Consider the following 18,948-nt stretch of genomic DNA (forward strand, 5'->3'; position numbering starts at 1 on the left):
AGAGAGGGGTGGAGCAATCCAGCTGCGTGCACAGCAAATGCCCTACCCACTATGCTATAGCTCCAGCCCATGGACATGATAAATGTTTTATATATAAATAAATGAGTATATAAGCTTATAAATTAATTATCCTCAAATGGTGAAAATCCAAGTGTAGGATCTGTCATTTAAATATATTGTGTGTATGTACAGATATATTTGATATATATTTGATAAGAACCTACAATCTTTCCATTTTTCTAGATATTTCCCTTGCAGTTATGTTATGTTCACAATTACTTTTCCCTTCATTTTAATTTTTATATAACTCTAAGCCTTCCTCAACAAAGTTAATCCCTTGTGGAGATTCACTGGAATGAAATTCTCTAACACAATAGCTTCCTTTTGAGACAGCTTTAAATTTCCTATCATGGTATTTTTTAAGTAATAAAAAAATGTAGTTAAAAAAATGTAGTTGACTGGAGCTTAAGTGATGCTAGAAGTTTTGCAGTTGGTACTATGATATCATTAACGAGTGACACCTGGAAGTGAAAAAAGTAAAACAGGTGCATCTGGCCTTGGCCTCTTCTATGAAATGCTACAAAGTATAGTATGGGTATAAAAGACTCCAAAACAAGTCATATTTCTAGTTGGAGACTTAAGAAAAATGTGGAAAGCAACTACTTAACAGAAAATCACTTGAGCCTACTAAAAAGTCTAAACAACAATCCAGTAACTTGCCAGAAAACAGATAACTAATAAGCTGAATCTCCTTACACTTTAAGACATCTGACAGGGAATTAGGCATCGTTGGAATAAGTCATTCCCCAGGCACTTGATGCTGCAGGAAAAGTATCCACATCCCCCTCAGTGCAGAGGTGAGGAGCTTACTTCCAGTTTTATACCAGCAAATAATTATTAGCTACATTCCTCCCACCCCCACCCCAGGCTACAGGAGAAGTCCCCTTGTGCCCCTTCTCAAGGGGACAGGGTGAGTCTCTGCTCTACCCATGACAATAACTGGAAGAACACACACTGACCGAAGACCAAAGTCTCCCAGCATCCCCAGGAGCGTTACAGTCAACCTTCTAGCTAGGAGTTTAGTGCCACTTTGTCTTTAGGATACAGTGCATGAAAAGGTAATCGATCTATCTGACCTACCCCAAGACAGTGGCTCACATTTCAGATCAGTAGAAGTAGCTGGAGCCACTGTGGAACACACCCATCTGTCTCCTTAGAGCTCTTTTCCAGAAATATTTCCATTAACTTATTGTAACCAGCATTAACATGGTTCTTCCAGGGCCCACGAAAGCAAATCTTCTCAAGGAATAATGCAGTACTGTAAGTTGATTCTAGGTGGACTGAGACTCTAAGGAAAAAAAAAAACAGTTGAACAACATTTAAGAGCTTTGAAGAGACACGGTGGCCAGCAATATCTTCCAGACCCACTGAATTCAACCACAGGCACTTGTCAACTCCTCTGGGTCCGGCTGACCAGGTGGAGGCTGTGACCATGAAGATGAAGGGTCTGCTGGCACTGATTGTCCAGTCACATGCCTGCTCCTGAGCAATTGTGACATCTTTGTGAGTAACTGAAATATAAAAGTCAATCAGTAAATAAATAAATAAATAAATAAATAAATAAATAAAGATCATTGCCCAAGCAGTTAAATTAACCTTTCATTATTTTTAATTGAGTGAAATAGCACCTCCCTCTGAGCAGCACTTTATGAAATTTCAATAAAGACAAACCAACTGTAACGAATCTAAGCACTTTATTAAAGTGCCTTCCAATCTTCCCAGACTAACTTATTGCAGCTAATTGAATGCATTCCCATCCTTTATAGTTTTGCAAATTGAGCCATGTAGATATGCTGGAGATTAGTGATGTATTAATCACAAAATTATTTCCCACTTACTGACCCTACAAACAGACAAAAGTAACCACCACTATTAATAGCTGCTAGCTTTTATAGCTTCGTTTATCTTACATACTTATACAATTTTTATCACATACATATTTATATACTTCATATTTTGCATTTTGTAATTGAATTTTCATAATCAGGAATTTTCCAGTGAGCATGAAGCCTAACAGTTCATTGTTTTCTTCAAAATTGAGATTTTTTTTTCAGAGGTTGCCATTGGCACCGGAGATATTACATGGTGGATAATGTGCTTGCTTTGCAAACATCTTACCTATTTTTGGTCTCTGACACTACATATGTCCCCCAACACCTCCAAAAGTGACCCTTGAACACAGAGCCAGGAGTAAGTTGTGAGCAGCTCCAGGTCTGACCCCCAAAAGTACTATTAGGATAGAACTGATCAACTCAGAATATACATTATAAATAGTGATAATTGTTTAACATAGAAGTGAATTTTTTAGATTAACTTATTGATGAAATGAAAAGAATATCACTGACCAAGTGATCACGATACCTATACTTGAGACACTTTCTGATTGCATGAGGCATCCCAACACAATGGTATGTTATTAAGAATATAATTTGTGGTATATATACAAAAATATATATCATATATATAAGAAGGCTGATATCCAAGGCCAGGGTAAAACAAAGGTTAGACTCACTGGTCAATGGTTAGAATTGACCACAAGTATGTGTGGGGAAGAGAGTAGGTAATATAAAGAAGGAACCCATGTGATAATAATTGGATATGATCAAATTGGGCAAGAATTGAGTGTTAAAAATAGGTAAAGTAATATATACAATAACTTTTCAGTATCTATATTGAAAGGGGAGAGAGGGAGGGAGGGGTGAGAGATAAAGAGGGGAAAGAGAGAGAAAGAGAGAGAGGAGAGAGAGAGGAGAGAGAGAGAGAGAGAGAGAGAGAGAGAGAGAGAGAGAGAGAGAGAGAGAGAAGTGCCTCCCATAGAAGCCGGCTGGGGCAGGAGGTGGAGATTGCGGCAGAAAGAAAATGGGTCATTGGTGGTGGGAAATGTACAATGGTGGATGGATGGGTGTTGAGTATGACTGAAACCTAATCATGAACAACTTTGTAAGGGTCTATCTCATATGATTCAATTTTAAAAAATTTAAAAATATAAACATGTTTTTTAACGAACTACTGATGTGAATATCGATTGGTTTAGTCTGTATGAAAACTAATGTAGAAATGTCTCATAAAAATAATAGTAGAATTTCCATGTGACCCAGCAATTCCACTTCGTGTCATCTAGCCCCCAAGTGCAAAAACATTATTTCAAAAAGATATACATAATAGGAGTGCCCTCGGGAGTTAAAGAATTTATTTTTTTAATTTATTTTATTCTTTAATTAGTGAGTCACCATGAGGGTACAGATACCAGAATCTGGAAAAAACTCGAGTGCCCAAGAACAGATGACTGGTTAAAGAAACTCTGGTATATCTATACAATGGAATACTATGCAGCTGTTAGAAAAAAAATAAAGTCATGAACTTCGCATATAAGTGCATCAGCATGGAAAGTATCATGCTAAGTGAAATGAGTCAGAAAGAGACAGACATAGAAAGATTGCACTCATCTGTGGAATATAAAATAACAGAGTAGGAGACTAATATCCAAGAATAGTAGAAATAAGTACCAGTAGGTTGGCTCCATGGCTTGGAAGCTGGTCTCACATGCTGGGGAAAAAGGCAGCTCAGATAGAGAAGGGAACACTAGGTAAAATGTGGTTGGAGATCCCGTGCAGGAAGTGGCAACTGTGAACAAGTAATTTTCATCAATTAAGAGATTACCTTCTATCATTACAATGTCTGAAAATTATCCAAAATCTGACTGTAGTCATGACTTTACAAGTCATTTTGTGCCCAATTGCCACTTTAAGAACCATTCTAAGGACAGAACTAAATACTATGTATTAAGCAGGTATCAAACAATAGCACAGCGCACAGCAGATAAGGCACTTGTTTTGCATGCAGTCGACCCGGCTTCTATTCCTCCTCCCCTCTCGAGAGCCTGACAAGCTACCGAGAGTATCCTGCCCACATGGCAGAGCCTGACAAGCTACTTGTGGCATATTCTATATGCCAAAAACAGTAACAACAAGTCTCACAATGGAGACGTTATTGGTGCCAGCTCAAGCAAATCAATGAGCAACGGGATGACAGTGATGACAGTGACAGTGACAGTGATGTACATTCCTCTGTTCATTGCCATGCTTAGCACAATAGCCAAGACATGAAAATGGATATATGAATGGATAAAAATGTTCAATGACAGATGAATGGATAAAGAAGTTCTGTATAATATTCTATAATAATTGAGTATCATTTAGCTATCAGTAAAGACAAAATTATGCAGTCATTACATTAGGAATGAAACTGGATGGTATCTTGCTAAACAGAATAAATCAGAGGAAAAAGAATAAGTTCCAAATTATTACTCATCTGTGGAATATAGTGAGAAAAACATGGACAAATCAATATTGAACAGTAACAAATTATTGACCTTGGGAAATGGTAGGAAAAATGATGATGGGACTAGAGGTAACACAGGGACAAGTTGTGTGAGGTCTTGGGCTCTCTGGTAGTAGAGAGGCACAGTAACTTTGTGCATTTGGGCCCTAATGTAATTATCTTACCCAAACTATAGCAAAATTGAAATTATTTTTTAAAAATGAATGCTACCTTCAATAATAAGATTCTACCGCTTTGGCTTATGAATTAGATGGTTACCCTGCATACATCTAAAGCAAGAGGAGTTAGCAGCTGTTCTGTGCTTTTATTTTACTTCTGCTGATGTTTATTCAAGGAATAGTCAAAACAAAAATTTTGTTACAAATATGGAATCTGATCTAAAAATCCCTTCTGAGATGCATAAGGAAATAAACATATAGTGAGTCATCATTTGAATCACTTTCATTGATCTTCCAACCAACAACTGAGTCAGGTTCTTCAATTTTCTTTTGTAAATAAAAATTGGAGAGTCCCTAATTTGCATAAAGGTCAGTTATCAACCATAAGTCTTTCATTTTCTCAATTTCTGGAAAAACTTTTCCTATTTCAAAAGGGCATCTCAAAAGACTCCTGTTCTCCCTTCGACTTTGAGACAGTTTGCTTGCTCAAAAGTTGTTTAAAAAATCAAAATGCTGTCAAATACAACTTTGCCTTATGTATTGTTCATATTTTTTTATCAAAATAAGTTTGACCCACAGAATAAAACTCAAGATCACTCTGTCAATGAGAAAAATTTCTTCCCAGACTAATTGACTAAGTCCATTCTTATTGTCAAATCCATCAACCAAATATGACTAACTTTCCCACAGAAAAATAACTGGCTTATTTTTAATTCAAATAAATATATTAATACATTCTTCCCTGACAACCATCTCACTTCTGGATTTAGAACATCTCAACAAGTTCCAAAGAACCCTGCTTCTAACAGAAACTTAATCCTAAAGATAAATACTTACCATAGGAAGAGACACAAATCCCCAGATGTCACATGGTGCCTCATTAAAGGCTGCCTTAAAACAGCATTACTTCTCTGTCTTTCTGTCTAGAGCCCCAGTAGTTTTTAACCTCCAGGGAAGGGCACCACTTCACAGACCTTTAAAGAAACAATGGGAAAAAGCACATCTACAGACATCTGCTCCTCCACTTTCAGCTTAGGAAAGCTGTGTGCCAGAATTGGGGGTTTTGAAAATCAAGTTCCCTGAGGTTCTTTGTGTCCATATGCAACCACAGACACCTCTTGGCAGTTGTAAGTTTCCAAAGAGAAAGAGCAGGGAGAGGGGCATGTGTGCAGGACTTGAATTTTCGATGGTCGCAAGCCACCTCCCCAGGCAAGTCCATGGGCAAAGGACCAAGGGAAATGGCAAAACAGGACCAGGGCCCCAGGCTGGTCGGTAGTCAGTTTATTTCTCTCTCCTCCCCATCATAATCCGATCTCTCGCTGATGGTGCAGTCATAGTTGTCGTTCTGGTCATAGTCCTGGTTTTCGGGGTTCCATCATCCTACTCTCCTTGTGGACCTCAAAGTCCTTTCCTTCATTATATCTTCTTCCTCATCTCATCATTGTCTCATAGTCCTCCACTTACAATCATCTGATTCTCCTTCCTCGTCTTCGTCTTCAAGTCTCCTCATCAATTCTCTAGTCCTCAATGTCTAGTGTTCAGTGTCTACTCCCAGCGTCTCATCTTTCTCTCCTTCCCTCTTACCCCTCACAGCATAGTTATATAGAAACTATGAAGGGTGGGGATAAAAAGGTGGGGTTGAACATTATCATAACAAAAAAGAGAGGTAAAACCTCTCCTTCTGGAGGTTAACTCATAGACAAAATCTCATCTGAGGATTCAGCACTCCAGATTACTAGGAGATCCACTCAAGGGCGGGATTCCACTCAGGGTTTATTGCTTTCTCCTTTCCTCAGCTAGTAATCCACTTAAACAGTCATAGTAAATTTACTTCTTATAATATTTCTAGCAATGTCATTTTGTATGAACACAGTAAGAGATAATTAAGCTTAAAGGTTGGCTTTTCCTGGGGACATCTCACTATATATTCCAGACCATAGTCCTCAGGTCAGATTAGTCTTTCCCTAACTCCAGCAGGGTCCTTATTCAGTTAGTTCCTTTTGGGTCATCACTGAGTTTGTCCATGACCATGCTTTTAACTGATAGTTAAGTATTATGGTGCTTGACCTGGCCCATTTCAATGCCCGGGCAGCTCACAGCTTGCTCTGGGTCTATCGAGTCCCTTGTTGGGACCTTGCTCTTAGAGTTCTAGGACTAAGGGCAACTGAGACTTAAGTAAATTAAATATGGATGCCCAGGAATAAATACTATTTTAGAGTCAATTAACTCCCATGTTACAAAGCATAGCATGAACTGTCTTCCTGTGTCTATACAAAAAAAGGACATTGCTAACTAAATCATGTAAGTGACATAAAAGAAAGAGAAAAGCAATAAAGGATTATTAGTGCCTGATGGAATTGGGTGTGCCTCAGTTGCACTGTCGTGGGAGTGGCTCAATAAGCTTTAAGCTCCCTGGTGGAGGAGCAAGGACAACCCAATATTATCCAACAGTCCCAGGTGTTATGCTTCTCAAGTAGAGGAGGTCTATATAGTGAAACTCTTAAATGACCCCACCTTTTCATGCTATCTCTTTCCTTCTTCCTTGGACCAAGCCCGTTTTCATGTTTATTTCCAGAGATCACCCTAGATGGGGAGCTTCCAACACAGCTCTGGCGAGATGGCTTCCTCCAACCTATGAAGACGGAATCAGTGAACCTCGAGGCTGGAACCCTCACTTTTTATACAATGGGTTTCCACTGCCCCCGGTCAGTATACCCCAAACACTGCTGAACTGGTTTCTTTAATGTTCACAAATCTCCTATGACCCTGTGGAAGAAAAGCTTGTGCTTTGTTCTGACCTTGTTCAGATAGGACCTGAGGAAGTCAGGTGGGTGTGAGCAGGGGTAGATGCTTCATTGTCTCAGACTATATTGCACAGTTCTGGCAATCCTCACAATCCTGTGAGGAGGGAAGTCACTGTCTCTTCCCTATTGGTTGAGATGAGGCTCTGAAGGATCAAAGTCATAGAGCTAGTGGGTGTAACAACACATATTTAAGTTCAATTTATTGAACTCTTTTATTTGCAATCATTTCAGTGGTTTTAAAAAAATCTTAAGTATATTTTTAACCTTAAAAAAATTAATTTGGGGGCTGGAGCGATAGCACAGTGGGTAGGGCATTTGCCTTAACCTCGGCTAAACCGGGTTTGATTCCCAGCATCCCATACGGTCCCCTGAGCACTGCCAGGGGTAATTCCTGAGTGCAGAACTAGGATGAACCCCTGTGCATCACTGGGTGTGACCCAAAAAGCAAAAAAAAATTTTTTTCCTAAGGCAAGGCAAGTTTAAAAACACTTTTTATTAACATCATCATGCTACATTATGCTCATGTATGTGTAATGATTATCACCTTATTCCCAAAAGGTAAATTTGCTAAGCTCATGTCCAATTTATTAATCAATTTGGTCTAAAGCCAGATCATTTTGTTCCTAATTTAACTATTCATATCAGTGACTGAACCAATGTGGTTCCTTTTCGATCAATTGGTCAATAGATTCTCAGTATGAGAAGTCAGTATCTGAGCACCTGTGCTATGTGTGGTTGCCCCTTTCCTTCCCTCCTGAATCCAGAAATTTTCATGCACTGATTTTTCCAGAAGGAAGTTTGGCAAGAGGAACAGTTGTTGCCAGAATATTAGGTAAACAGAGCTAGAGCTCAATGCTATAGAGAAAGTTGAGTGCTCTTGTCTCTAATGCACCAGTTCAAGCTAGATTTACTCTTTTAATTTTTTTCTCCTTGGGTCATACCCGGCAATGTACAGGAGTTACTACTGGCTCATATACTCAGGAATTTCCCCTAGCGGTTCTCGGGAGACCATATGGGATGCTGGGAATCGAACCCAGGTCGGCCATATGCAAATACCCTACCAGCTGTGCTATCTCTCCAGCCCCTATATTTACTCTTGACCCTTAACTTCCCACAAGTCACCAAAGCTCTTTAACTTCAACTATTTCTGAAATTGGATAAGAATATCTTTTCTGTCCTAACAGACCAGTTGAGTAATATCATCCATGAGCATGCGAGAGAGAATCTAGAAGAGAGATAGTAGCCTGGGTGCTTTTTTTGGGGGATCTTTCTGGTTACAGAAAGAAGGTAGGTTTCCAAGGGACTCTGAATAATTTGTTTTCTGAAAAGAAGGAAGTAGGTCCAATAATTTGGGGAAACTGTGCTACACACAGTCCGGTTCAACCACTGAGATTTTTTTGAACCCTCCCAAATTCACACACTATGATACAAAAAAATACATATTTGGGGTAAGTAGAAAAGCCAGAGCTAAAATATCTTTAAAGGTATAGTACTTTTTACTTCTGCAAGAAATTTCTGCAAATATAAAGCTCAATCTTAGAAATTTCTGCAAATTTCTACAATGCTTAATATAAACCAATTTGTTCTTGTCATTATTATTATAATTATTTTATTTCTATAGGCCAAATATGTATTTCACTTAGCAAAAAAAATCCAAGGTGTGGGCAGGATTGTTTTATTTTGCAAGGTCTGGAGGAGAATCTATTCCCTTACTCCTGGAGTTTCCTTCCTAAGTCAGCTGCATTGCAGCTCTCAGTGCCTTTCTTCAAAGTTACTTCTTGTCTAATTGCAGTCAGAAAGGTTCCTAGGTATTAAATATCCATACAATTAGATTGGACCCACTAGGAAATCAAAGATAATCTTTCTGTCTAGCAGACCTTAAAAGGAACACAATGCATCACACTTGCTGATTGGAAGGCTAAAAAGTCATGTTATTCACAGTCTCAGGAATAATAAATATACATTGCTGGTCAAAGGAGGCATTATCCTACCCACAGCAATTTACTCTGTGATTTAAAAAAATGCACTCATATTTATACCACAAACAAAAGCTCCCCCAAACTCCATTCTATGATAACATCAATTCGAATTTCAATATCATCTAAATGTCATTATCTTAATGGTGACAGACTTGATCATTAAATTAATCTAAATGAAGCTGCATATAAGACCACTTCTGGATCAGAATTCCTTTCCATTATGGAGCAGTGGAACTAAAAAACAAATTTTCTGCTTTCAAAATATTTTGGTGAGAAAGCTGTAGAATCACCCTTCTAGGCTTCCTGCTTTCAAAATGAACAGAAAAAAAGTAAAGAATGAAAAAAGAGTCGTTCATTGCAAACAATTTTAAAATCTGTTCAGACAAACTCTGTTAGCTTCCAAGGTCCAGAAACAACCCTCAGTCAAGTCAGAGCTTCCGCCCAGCTTATCCCGGTCCACTCCGTAGACCTTGCCTGTGTCCTTACTTCACCCTCCCTTGGTGACTCTATGTTCTGCCCTCCAGGGCAAAGCTCCACCTTTGAGACCTGTGACTCTGTCCTTCTGCTATGGACTATATAGTGCTTATTGAATCCATCCCACAGACCTAAAGATCAGTACTTTGAGATCCAGTGCAGATGAGGAAATGGAAGCTTACAGCAGGTAACAGGCCCCATTAGCTCAGCAGCACACTGGAGCCGACAGTCAGTCTCCTTCTCTCACTGTAACCCCAGAGACTCCCTCTATGTAGCTGGTGACTACATAGAGGGAACATGTTCTCCCTCCTCCCTGCTTCACTATGTCATGCAGAGTGGCTTCCTGAACCCTTATTGTCTACTCTTTCCCATCCAGGTTCGGGAGGTGACCAGACAAGTCATTCAAGTTTCCAATGAGGCTGTCACAGAGGATGACCAATATTCTGATCTCCTGATGGTATGGGGTCAATATATTGACCATGATATTGCCTTAACACCTCAGAGCACCAGTAAGGCAGCGTTTGGTGCGGGAACTGACTGCCAGCTGACCTGTGAAAACCAAAACCCATGTTTCCCCATACAGGTAAAATTTAACTTTAAAATTTTTAACATAAAGGGGGGCTGGAGCAATAGCACAGCGGGTAGGGCGTTTACCTTGCACTCAGCTGACCCAGGTTTGATTCCCAGCATCCCATATGGTCCCCTGAGTACTGCCAGGAGTAATTCCTGAGTGAAGAGCCAGAAGTAACCCCTGTGCATCGCCGGGTGTGACCCAAAAAGCAAAAAAAAAAAAAAAGAAAAAAAAATTTAACATAAAGCTAATCAATGCCATTTTACAATGAAGACAAAGTCAAAATTGAAATGTCAAGGTGCCCTTGGGTCCTACTCTTGAGGATAACACCAATTGTGAATCTCCTGTACAGCCAATAGAAGTGATCTATGCACAGATGTGCATGCCATGTGTACATATGTGCACATTCGCATTTACACCTACCGCAAGTCCTCTCACATGCATTGCTCAGAACTGTTCCTCTCTCTCTTTATACAGCATTAAGTAGACTAGAATTTGATTAACCTATAAATTCTTACTATTCCATTGTGTTCATGCATTGTAACAATCGATTTGCTTATTCATGAGCAAATGGGTCATCTTCAGCTTTATTTTATACTGTCACAAACAATGAAGAAAACTAAGTGATACCTAAATCTTCATGTGTGTGCATGTATGTAACAGACAAGTCACTAAAGATGAAATAGTCAGATGTATTTGAAATTTTCATAAACATTGCAGAAGTGTACTGCATTAATATCATCATAATTTTCCCTCTTAAAAACAAGAAAATAAAGGTTCAGGCAGGATAGGAGTTGTTTCTCTTTAGAATATGCCTTCAAAATTAATAAGGGCCATTTAGTACCTAAAAGTGAAAGGGGATGCCTCACTAACATCCTTGCATAGCCCTTACCCTGTGCCCTGTGCTATCATGAGCTCAGGACCCAGAAACACCCTAGAACTTGTCCTCTAGTCTGCATGTTACTGTGATACTTTGAGCAGCTGAAAAGGAGGTTGTAACAGGTCTGGCACTGATAATATATATATTACACTAATAAAAGAAGAACTTGAACAAGAGGGAGGATGAGGGCTGCATAAACCTCAGTGAACTGCATTCTAATTACATCTAACATCTTGACCCTGCAATCAGGCAGCTTTCTCTCACAAGGTATGGCCCAGCATCTTTTCAAGGGGTTGTTTTCTGCCTACTAATGGCAGCAGCAATTTGTACCTCCAACCTGGTACTCTGGGCACCCTGGTGCCTCTTAAAATGAAACTGGTCAGATCTTTAAACAATCTCAATGACTGAGATATGGGCAGTATTGAGCCCATATCCCTAGAACAAGGCCTTATTCATAACTGAGGAATTCAAACTAGAGTAATTATAAATTACTATGACACAAGATACAGATAGGAGGCCAGATTTCCATGCCATCAGGTGGCAGTTCAAGGTTTGTTCCTGTAACTTTGAAGTTGTGTGTATATAGGTTTGTTTTCTGTTAAAAGTGGGCTATTTCTCACCTTATATTGCAGCAACATCAATTAAGCATGATCACGTTTACCAAACTAAGGCAGGGTCAGTGTAAGAACTCAATAAGTGGTCATCTTGCAAGGATTTTAATTAATGCCCTAGGTCTTCTAAGCTCCACATGAACAACAGGCAGTGAATGGCCTTGTTCACCAATCTGGACACAGCCCGTTGTGGGAGAAATCTGCCAGTGTGCAGTGATCTTGAGTCTCACTCTTAAAGCTGTGGAATAAGAACTACCCCAGAGTGCTTCACCTTAAAGGAGCAACCCAGAATTTCACTGTCACTGTATCATGGTCATCCCATTGCTCATAGATTTGCTCCAGTGGGCACCTGTAAGGTCTCCATTGTAAGACTTGTTGTTGCTGTTTTTGGCATATCGAATACAACACGGGGAGCTTGCCAGACTCTGCCATATGGACAGGATACTCTCAGTAGCTTGCCAGGCTCTCCGAGAGGGGCAGAGGAATCGGATTGAACCCAGGTTGGGCACATGCAAGGCATATGTCCTACCCGTTGTGCTATCACTCCAGCCCAACCCAGAATTTAATTCAGGAAAACTAGTCAAAAAGAGTTCTTGGAGAATGGAATGTTCTCGTATTTGATGCTAAAACCAGAGTAGCTAGGATGTCACAATGTAGATGTGATGACTAGTTGGGGACTGCAGCCAGGACCAACAGTGAGCCATCAGTGACTAGAAAGGACAGAGACTGAGAAGGACAGAGGAATTGTCACAGCACATGGCCCCCATGGGTCACACACAAGGGGTACAGAGAACTAGTAAGCAGTCTGGCTTTCGCTGGGGAGATTGGAACATCCTTCCCAGGAAACTGAAGACCACTCCATGGTCTTGGGAAACTTTCCCATTTTTGTCCTCATGGGCTTCTTCCTCTGTAACTGCAGTTGAAAATTTGTTATAAATATATTACTATGAAGATAAATATGCTAATGACATGTTAAAGGCTTTGACTTAAAAGGGTTTTCTTTCTGATTTTAAAATAAGTAATTTGCAATTCTATCAAGTCACAAGGCCCTAGCCTCTGAGCCCTTAATGCCTGCTGGGTCAGTGGATCCCAGTAGCAAATTGACACCCACTGGGTTTCCAGGCACTGCCTTCTGGCTTCAAATAGGGGGAATCAAGAAATGTGGGTGTTTAAAACCTGAGGCATAGGGCTGAGAAGGGGAAACCAACATGGGGAGTGTGGTCAAGATTTATGTAAAGGATCCAGTAAAATAAAACAGAATAATCCTCAGAGACCTACACAGGAATCCACATATGTGTGCACATATTTATACACAAGCGTATATAGCTACACGCATGTTCACACGTGAATATCCATGTGTGTATATGTGTATACACATGTATACATCCTATACACTTATATACCTATCACATGTACACGCCCATATATACACAAGTGGGCATATATTTGCACCCACACATCAGTGCATGCAGATGCACTTATATTCATGCACAAATGTCCATGAACTCGCACCCATGCACAAATGCACATAGACCTTCTCCGGGATCCCTTTGCTGACCAGGAGTTCTTAGAATAGACCTTAGTAGCTCTGGTAAGTACCTGGTGAGTCTGGGAGGTTGTGTGTAGAGGGGCTGGCTGGCCCAGATATTGCTCCTCTGTGGCACCTGCTCCACTGTCTTTGAACTGATTTCATTCTCATCAGTGGTCTTGCTTCCTCCTCCATTCTCTCTCTTTTTAGTACTTGGTCAACTTTCGGTGACTATGTCCCCAGGGATTTGAACTTTTCATTCTGGAAGAATGGCCCAGTGTGTGTATTATGCTCTAGAAGCAAGCACTTCACTCAACTGGAGAATCCAGAGTGTGATGGTTGGGGCGCAGGGAGACTGGAAAACCACCTGTAGGTGATACAAGGGAAAGGCCTCGTGCAGAGGAATGAGGGGCTGGTTTCCAGTCTTGGGAAGCAACTTGGTCACTGAGGGTTTCTGTGCCCTCTGTCCCACCTCAAATCTGAGGGTCTTATGCTATATTTCAGGGCATGGCAGTGTAGAAGCATAAAAGACCAACTGGGGATGGATTTGCAAAATTCATGATTTATAAAACATTATCTTTACTTTTTAAAGACTTCTTAAAAAGAAATAGCAAAATATAAACACCCCAATAGAATAGGTAACTGATATCACCTGCATGAAAAAATCCAGAAAACCACTACACATACAAAAATGAAATATTAATTAACCATAACATGGTTTTTAATTTATAAAACTTTTGAAGCTAGAATCCCCAGAGTTGCTGAGGATACAGAGAAATGATTTAACCTCAGGCGTGACTTGTGTAAATGTAAATTAGTGGGAGCCCTCAAAGCCAATATGACATAAAACATAAAAGGTATATAAAACCCAATAATGCCATCACTTGAAGAAGCCAGGATATTCATAAAAGAATTTTTCAATATTTTATATTATCAGAATATTAGAAACAAATTAAATGTTGATCATAGAGTAAGAACAAAATTAATTATTGTACATGTGGGGGGAAATGCATCTTTCAATTATCATGTTACAAAATAATATTGCTCAAATGGTAAGATATTTCCTTGATTAGTGAAAATTTAATATGGTAATTTCATGGTTGCTTTTCTTCACCAGATGTTCGTCACTGAACAAACATTAGTTTTGTGCTGAGAGAAAAATAGCAATAAAATAATTTGAAAATCATTACATGCATAAAGCAAGATTACATCTAGCAGAGAAGGCATGTGTTTTATGGATTGATGCAAATACCAGAACACAGCAAGACTTGTCCTTTGGAAATCCTTCTATGGTGCAGGAGCTGTGCGAGTCTGTTTCCTGTTGTCAGTTAACTGCTTACGTTAGTTATTCATGTCCTGTTCCTCTCGAGGGTTTCGTTTAGTACTTGAATGGTTTAGCTAATGGTCACACAAGTGAGACGACAAATAGACAATATATCTAAGAAATAACTTCCTGAACTCCCAAATGATACATCATGTATTTCTGTTTATTGTTTGGTTTAATGATTATCATCCTTTTCGTCAAATTATATCTCTAGTATTTGAGGCAAAAGTGGAACAAAAGATGGTTTCTAGTGAGTTTGGATTTACAAATTTAACACTAGGAGTTCAACAATCTCTATGGCTTGGGCCGGAGCAATAATACAGCGGGTGGGGCGTTTGCCTTGCATGTGGCCGACCCAGGTTCGAACCCCGGCATCCAGTATGGTCTCCCCAGCACTGCCAGGAGTAACTCCTGAGTGCTGAGCGAGGAATAACCCCTTAGCATCATTGGGTATGGCCCCAAAAGCAAAATTTCATGGCTTAGGAGACTTTAAAACCCAGCCAGTTATGCCTCTCCAGCCCTAAACGGGATGAGCAACAGGCGCCACGGACCTTGTCCCACAGCTTTGGGCTGTGCTCTTCCCGCCGGATGCACAAGGACTGTGTGCATCCACAGCTGACTCTCGCCAGGGCCTTGCGACCCCCGACCCTCCCCCTCCACAGAGTCCGCCTGCCCTGCAGTAGGGGCAGGTGTAGAAAATTATTGGTTTAAATGAATAACAGGGGCCAGGCTAATAACAGGGACCTTTGCATGCACCTGCTGCAGCGCGCCCAGGAGCTTGTACGCCTCCTGGTAGACGGTGTCCACGCTCCAATGAGCGTTGAGGACCTTGGGCATAGTGGCCAGAGGGTTATCCTCATGAAGCCACAGCATGTGAACGGTCACCAGGGAGGAGACTTCGGTGGTGCGGCCGACCCCCCACCAGAAAGCAGGCCAGGGTGCTTGCTTTGCACATGGCCAAACCAGATTCAATCCATGGCACCCAGGTGGTCCCCTAAGCATCAACAGGAGAGTTCCTTGAGCACAGAGCACAGAGCACAGCCTGCTGTAGGCCAAGAAGCCAAACAATGTTTAAAAAGGAAAAGCCAGATTAATGCAAACAATCTCTCATATTTGTCTGCTTCAAATTCCTAAGAATACCAGTTTATTTTTGGCTACCATTGGAAATTATAAATAGAAGAAGACACTTTCAGCATCTCACCACTGATTAACATCACCAATGGGGTGTGGTGTATGGCCCAGGAGTCTGTCTGACCTGCAGTAGGGGAAGGTGTAGAAAATTATTGGTTTCAATGAATAATAGAGGCCAGGCTAATAAGAGATATGCTTGTGAAAAACTTAAGTGATAAAGGTAATCAATCTTTCTATGGTAAAGCATTCATCATTTCAGTGACTTCAACTATTTATAGACTGTGCTTTTTCAGGTGTGGGTCTAATTTGGCTGCTGATTTCTGCTGACTTGTGTTCTAGTAAGCTGGCATGAGTCTCCAGCAGTCAGCCTGTGCAACTTTGCAATGCAGTTTCTCTCTACCTGCCTCTGACTTCCTCCCTCTGTTCTTCATTCTCTGCAGTCATTTTGCATGTTGCATGGGGGACTCACAGATTTCTACTTTAGAATTTAGCAGAAGCAATATTTTTCTAGTGTGTTCAGAAGTGTTCTGCTTTTTTTGTTTGGTAACTCCACCAGGAAGTTTATATTATCTCCTATCAACATATCAGGAAGATTATATGCATGATAGACTTATTCAATAAATTTTGTGGGTGTTTTGTTTAATCAACATGTTTTCCTAACTACCTTTCCATACAGTGGTGACCGCTAACAGCATCCTGCACCACTAATGGTGTTTTTCTCCCGTGTGCCACTTTACAGCCAATTTCTTCTTCTTTTTTATTTTTCTCTTAAAAGTTATTTTATTTTAAAAAATAATCACAAGTGTGGGATTGTTGCTAAAATTCAAATGTTGTCTTAAACTAATGCTGGGCTGTTTTTGTCCTCAATTCTAATTTCCCCAGATGTAGTTATAATTAACTCTTTGGTTTGTTGGCATTAGCTGCATTTTTAGTTAGCTGACTAAGTAACATCAATTAATATTATCTTCTATACTTTGCAACAAATTATATAATTTTATGACAAACGAAAAATAAAAATTTGTATAACTTGCCATAAAAATTGTGGAATAGACAAACAATAGCAAGCAAAGGTTCCCACTAAAGTACAACCTGAAATTAATGCATATCACAGAAAACTCATCTGCTCGCAACTTTACTTACCTAAGAGATACAAGCATTCACTACCTCTTACAATGAGAGGAGATAGTCATAATACTAAAAGAGAAAAGCTGCTGGCCAATAAGACTATTGAGAAATGCTGTCATTCAAATATAATTCAAATATGATAAAATACTATCATTCAAATATGTTATTACTGACAAATAGAAGTGAATAGAGGATTTTTTTACCATCAGACCTCCAAGTTCCACCCTGAATTTTTAAAAGAATTTTTCTACGTGTAAATAAAACACAGAAACAACACAAAACCTTGAACAAGAAAGATGAAAAAGTAAAGAAACATAACACCAGTAACAATAATACAACAAATGATAAAGGATGAAGTCTGTATAATCAAATGATGATAAGTTAATTCTAGGAAGGAAAAAAGTAAAAAGAAAGGAAGGAAGGAAAAACAGGAAGGAGGGAGAAGGTAAAAGGGAGGGAAATAGAAAAATGGGGTCAGAGAGGTACTATAGCCATTAAGGCACATGAAAGGTATGCAACCAATCCTCTTTCAACCCCTGGTACCATATCACACTAATCTCAAATGCACCTTTCCTCATGCTAACCCACTTCACCTTTTGTCTTGGCCTGGATGCTAGCTTTCACTGTAACACATTCCCATTAATGCAGTTTGGACCAGTGAAGATGTTCAGCCAGGCCCTTTTATCTGGATTTACTAATTTCCTAGACTCTTTACAGGCCGCTTTTTCATATAAACTTTAGAACTAGCTTGTCAACTTCATGAAAATCTTATTGACATTTGGACTGAGATTCCCTTTATGTACACATGAATTTTTGAATGTTTGTTTTATTCCTGACCAAGAAAAATGAGTCTTCAATGTGTTTGATAGATTTTAATGGGTTTTACTGCTGACCTTATCTGGCATAATTTTAATCTGTGACTTAGATTTCCAGAATTGAAAAGACCGATAGAAAGACATCTTAACACTGCTCTGTTATTTTCTAAAACAACTATATATGTCACAGTAATAGTTGAGCCAGCTTTTCTCTTTCCTAAATCCTTTCCATCAATAGAAAGAATATTTCCTTTCTCTGGCCATTTCAGTGGTTATAAAGTACAATCTTGTTGTTATTTTGTTTGCATTCCTTAAATGTCAGTGACTTTTAACAGTCCTTGTTTTTTGGAAATTTTCACATATTCTCTTATTAATTTGCATCATTTTTCCCTGTCACTGTTTTATAAAAAGCATTACAAAGCCCTTCACAATTGAATTTCAGTCATACAGTATTTCAACACCCATCCCACCAGTGTACTTTTCCCAGCACCAGTATCCCTAGGTTCCCTCCCATCATTCCACCCCACACCCCACACCCCACCCCTTGCCTGCCTCTTTGGCAGGGACTTTTCTTCTCTCTCTCTCTCTCTCTCTCTCTCTCTCTCTCTCTCTCTCTCTCTCTCTCTCTCTCTCTCTCTCAACAATTCCAGTCTCTTTCAGGGTCAGGGGAATTAGACCTATCATTACTGTTTTTGGCATATGGAATACGCCACGGGTAGCTTGCCAGGCTCTGCCCGTGCAGGCAGAATACTCTTGGTAGCTCGCAAGGCTCTCTGAGAGGTATGTATATATTACTCTCTATGATTTGTTGCCTACTGTATGAACTCCATCAATGTGGTCTGGTAATTATGGAAAATGGGTATGAAGTAACTTATAATGTGTCATGTGGCCACGCAGCCCGGAAAGCAGCCTGGAGCATGGCAGCGGTTGGGTAGTGGAGGTCGGCTGCTGGGGCTGGGTCCCTTGGGGCAGGGAGGGTTCTCACCCACCCACCTCTGGGGAGCCCTGAGTGAAAACAGCCTGGTGCGGAGTCCTCATATTCTACTATCTATTAAATATCATGTAATAGTGCTATACTTCTCTCTCTGTAATTCATGAAGGAACAAATAACAAAAGATTTTATTTATTCATACAGACTTTATTGTTA

At 39.8% G+C, this 18,948-nt stretch overlaps 1 protein-coding gene across 1 annotated transcript in view; it reads left to right on the forward strand.

The window, feature by feature from the left end:
- TPO (thyroid peroxidase) overlaps window positions 1–18,948 on the forward strand; it is a 117,307-nt gene that overhangs the window by 31,674 nt on the left and 66,685 nt on the right. Inside the window, exons 6-7 of the mRNA XM_055121347.1 lie at window positions 7,135–7,264; window positions 10,193–10,399. Of these exons, the coding sequence (XP_054977322.1) occupies window positions 7,135–7,264; window positions 10,193–10,399 (337 nt within the window). The remainder of the gene's footprint in view (window positions 1–7,134; window positions 7,265–10,192; window positions 10,400–18,948) is intronic.

The sequence above is a fragment of the Sorex araneus genome, chromosome X (genome assembly GCF_027595985.1).
Source record: "Sorex araneus isolate mSorAra2 chromosome X, mSorAra2.pri, whole genome shotgun sequence".
NCBI classification, from domain to species: domain Eukaryota; kingdom Metazoa; phylum Chordata; class Mammalia; order Eulipotyphla; family Soricidae; genus Sorex; species Sorex araneus.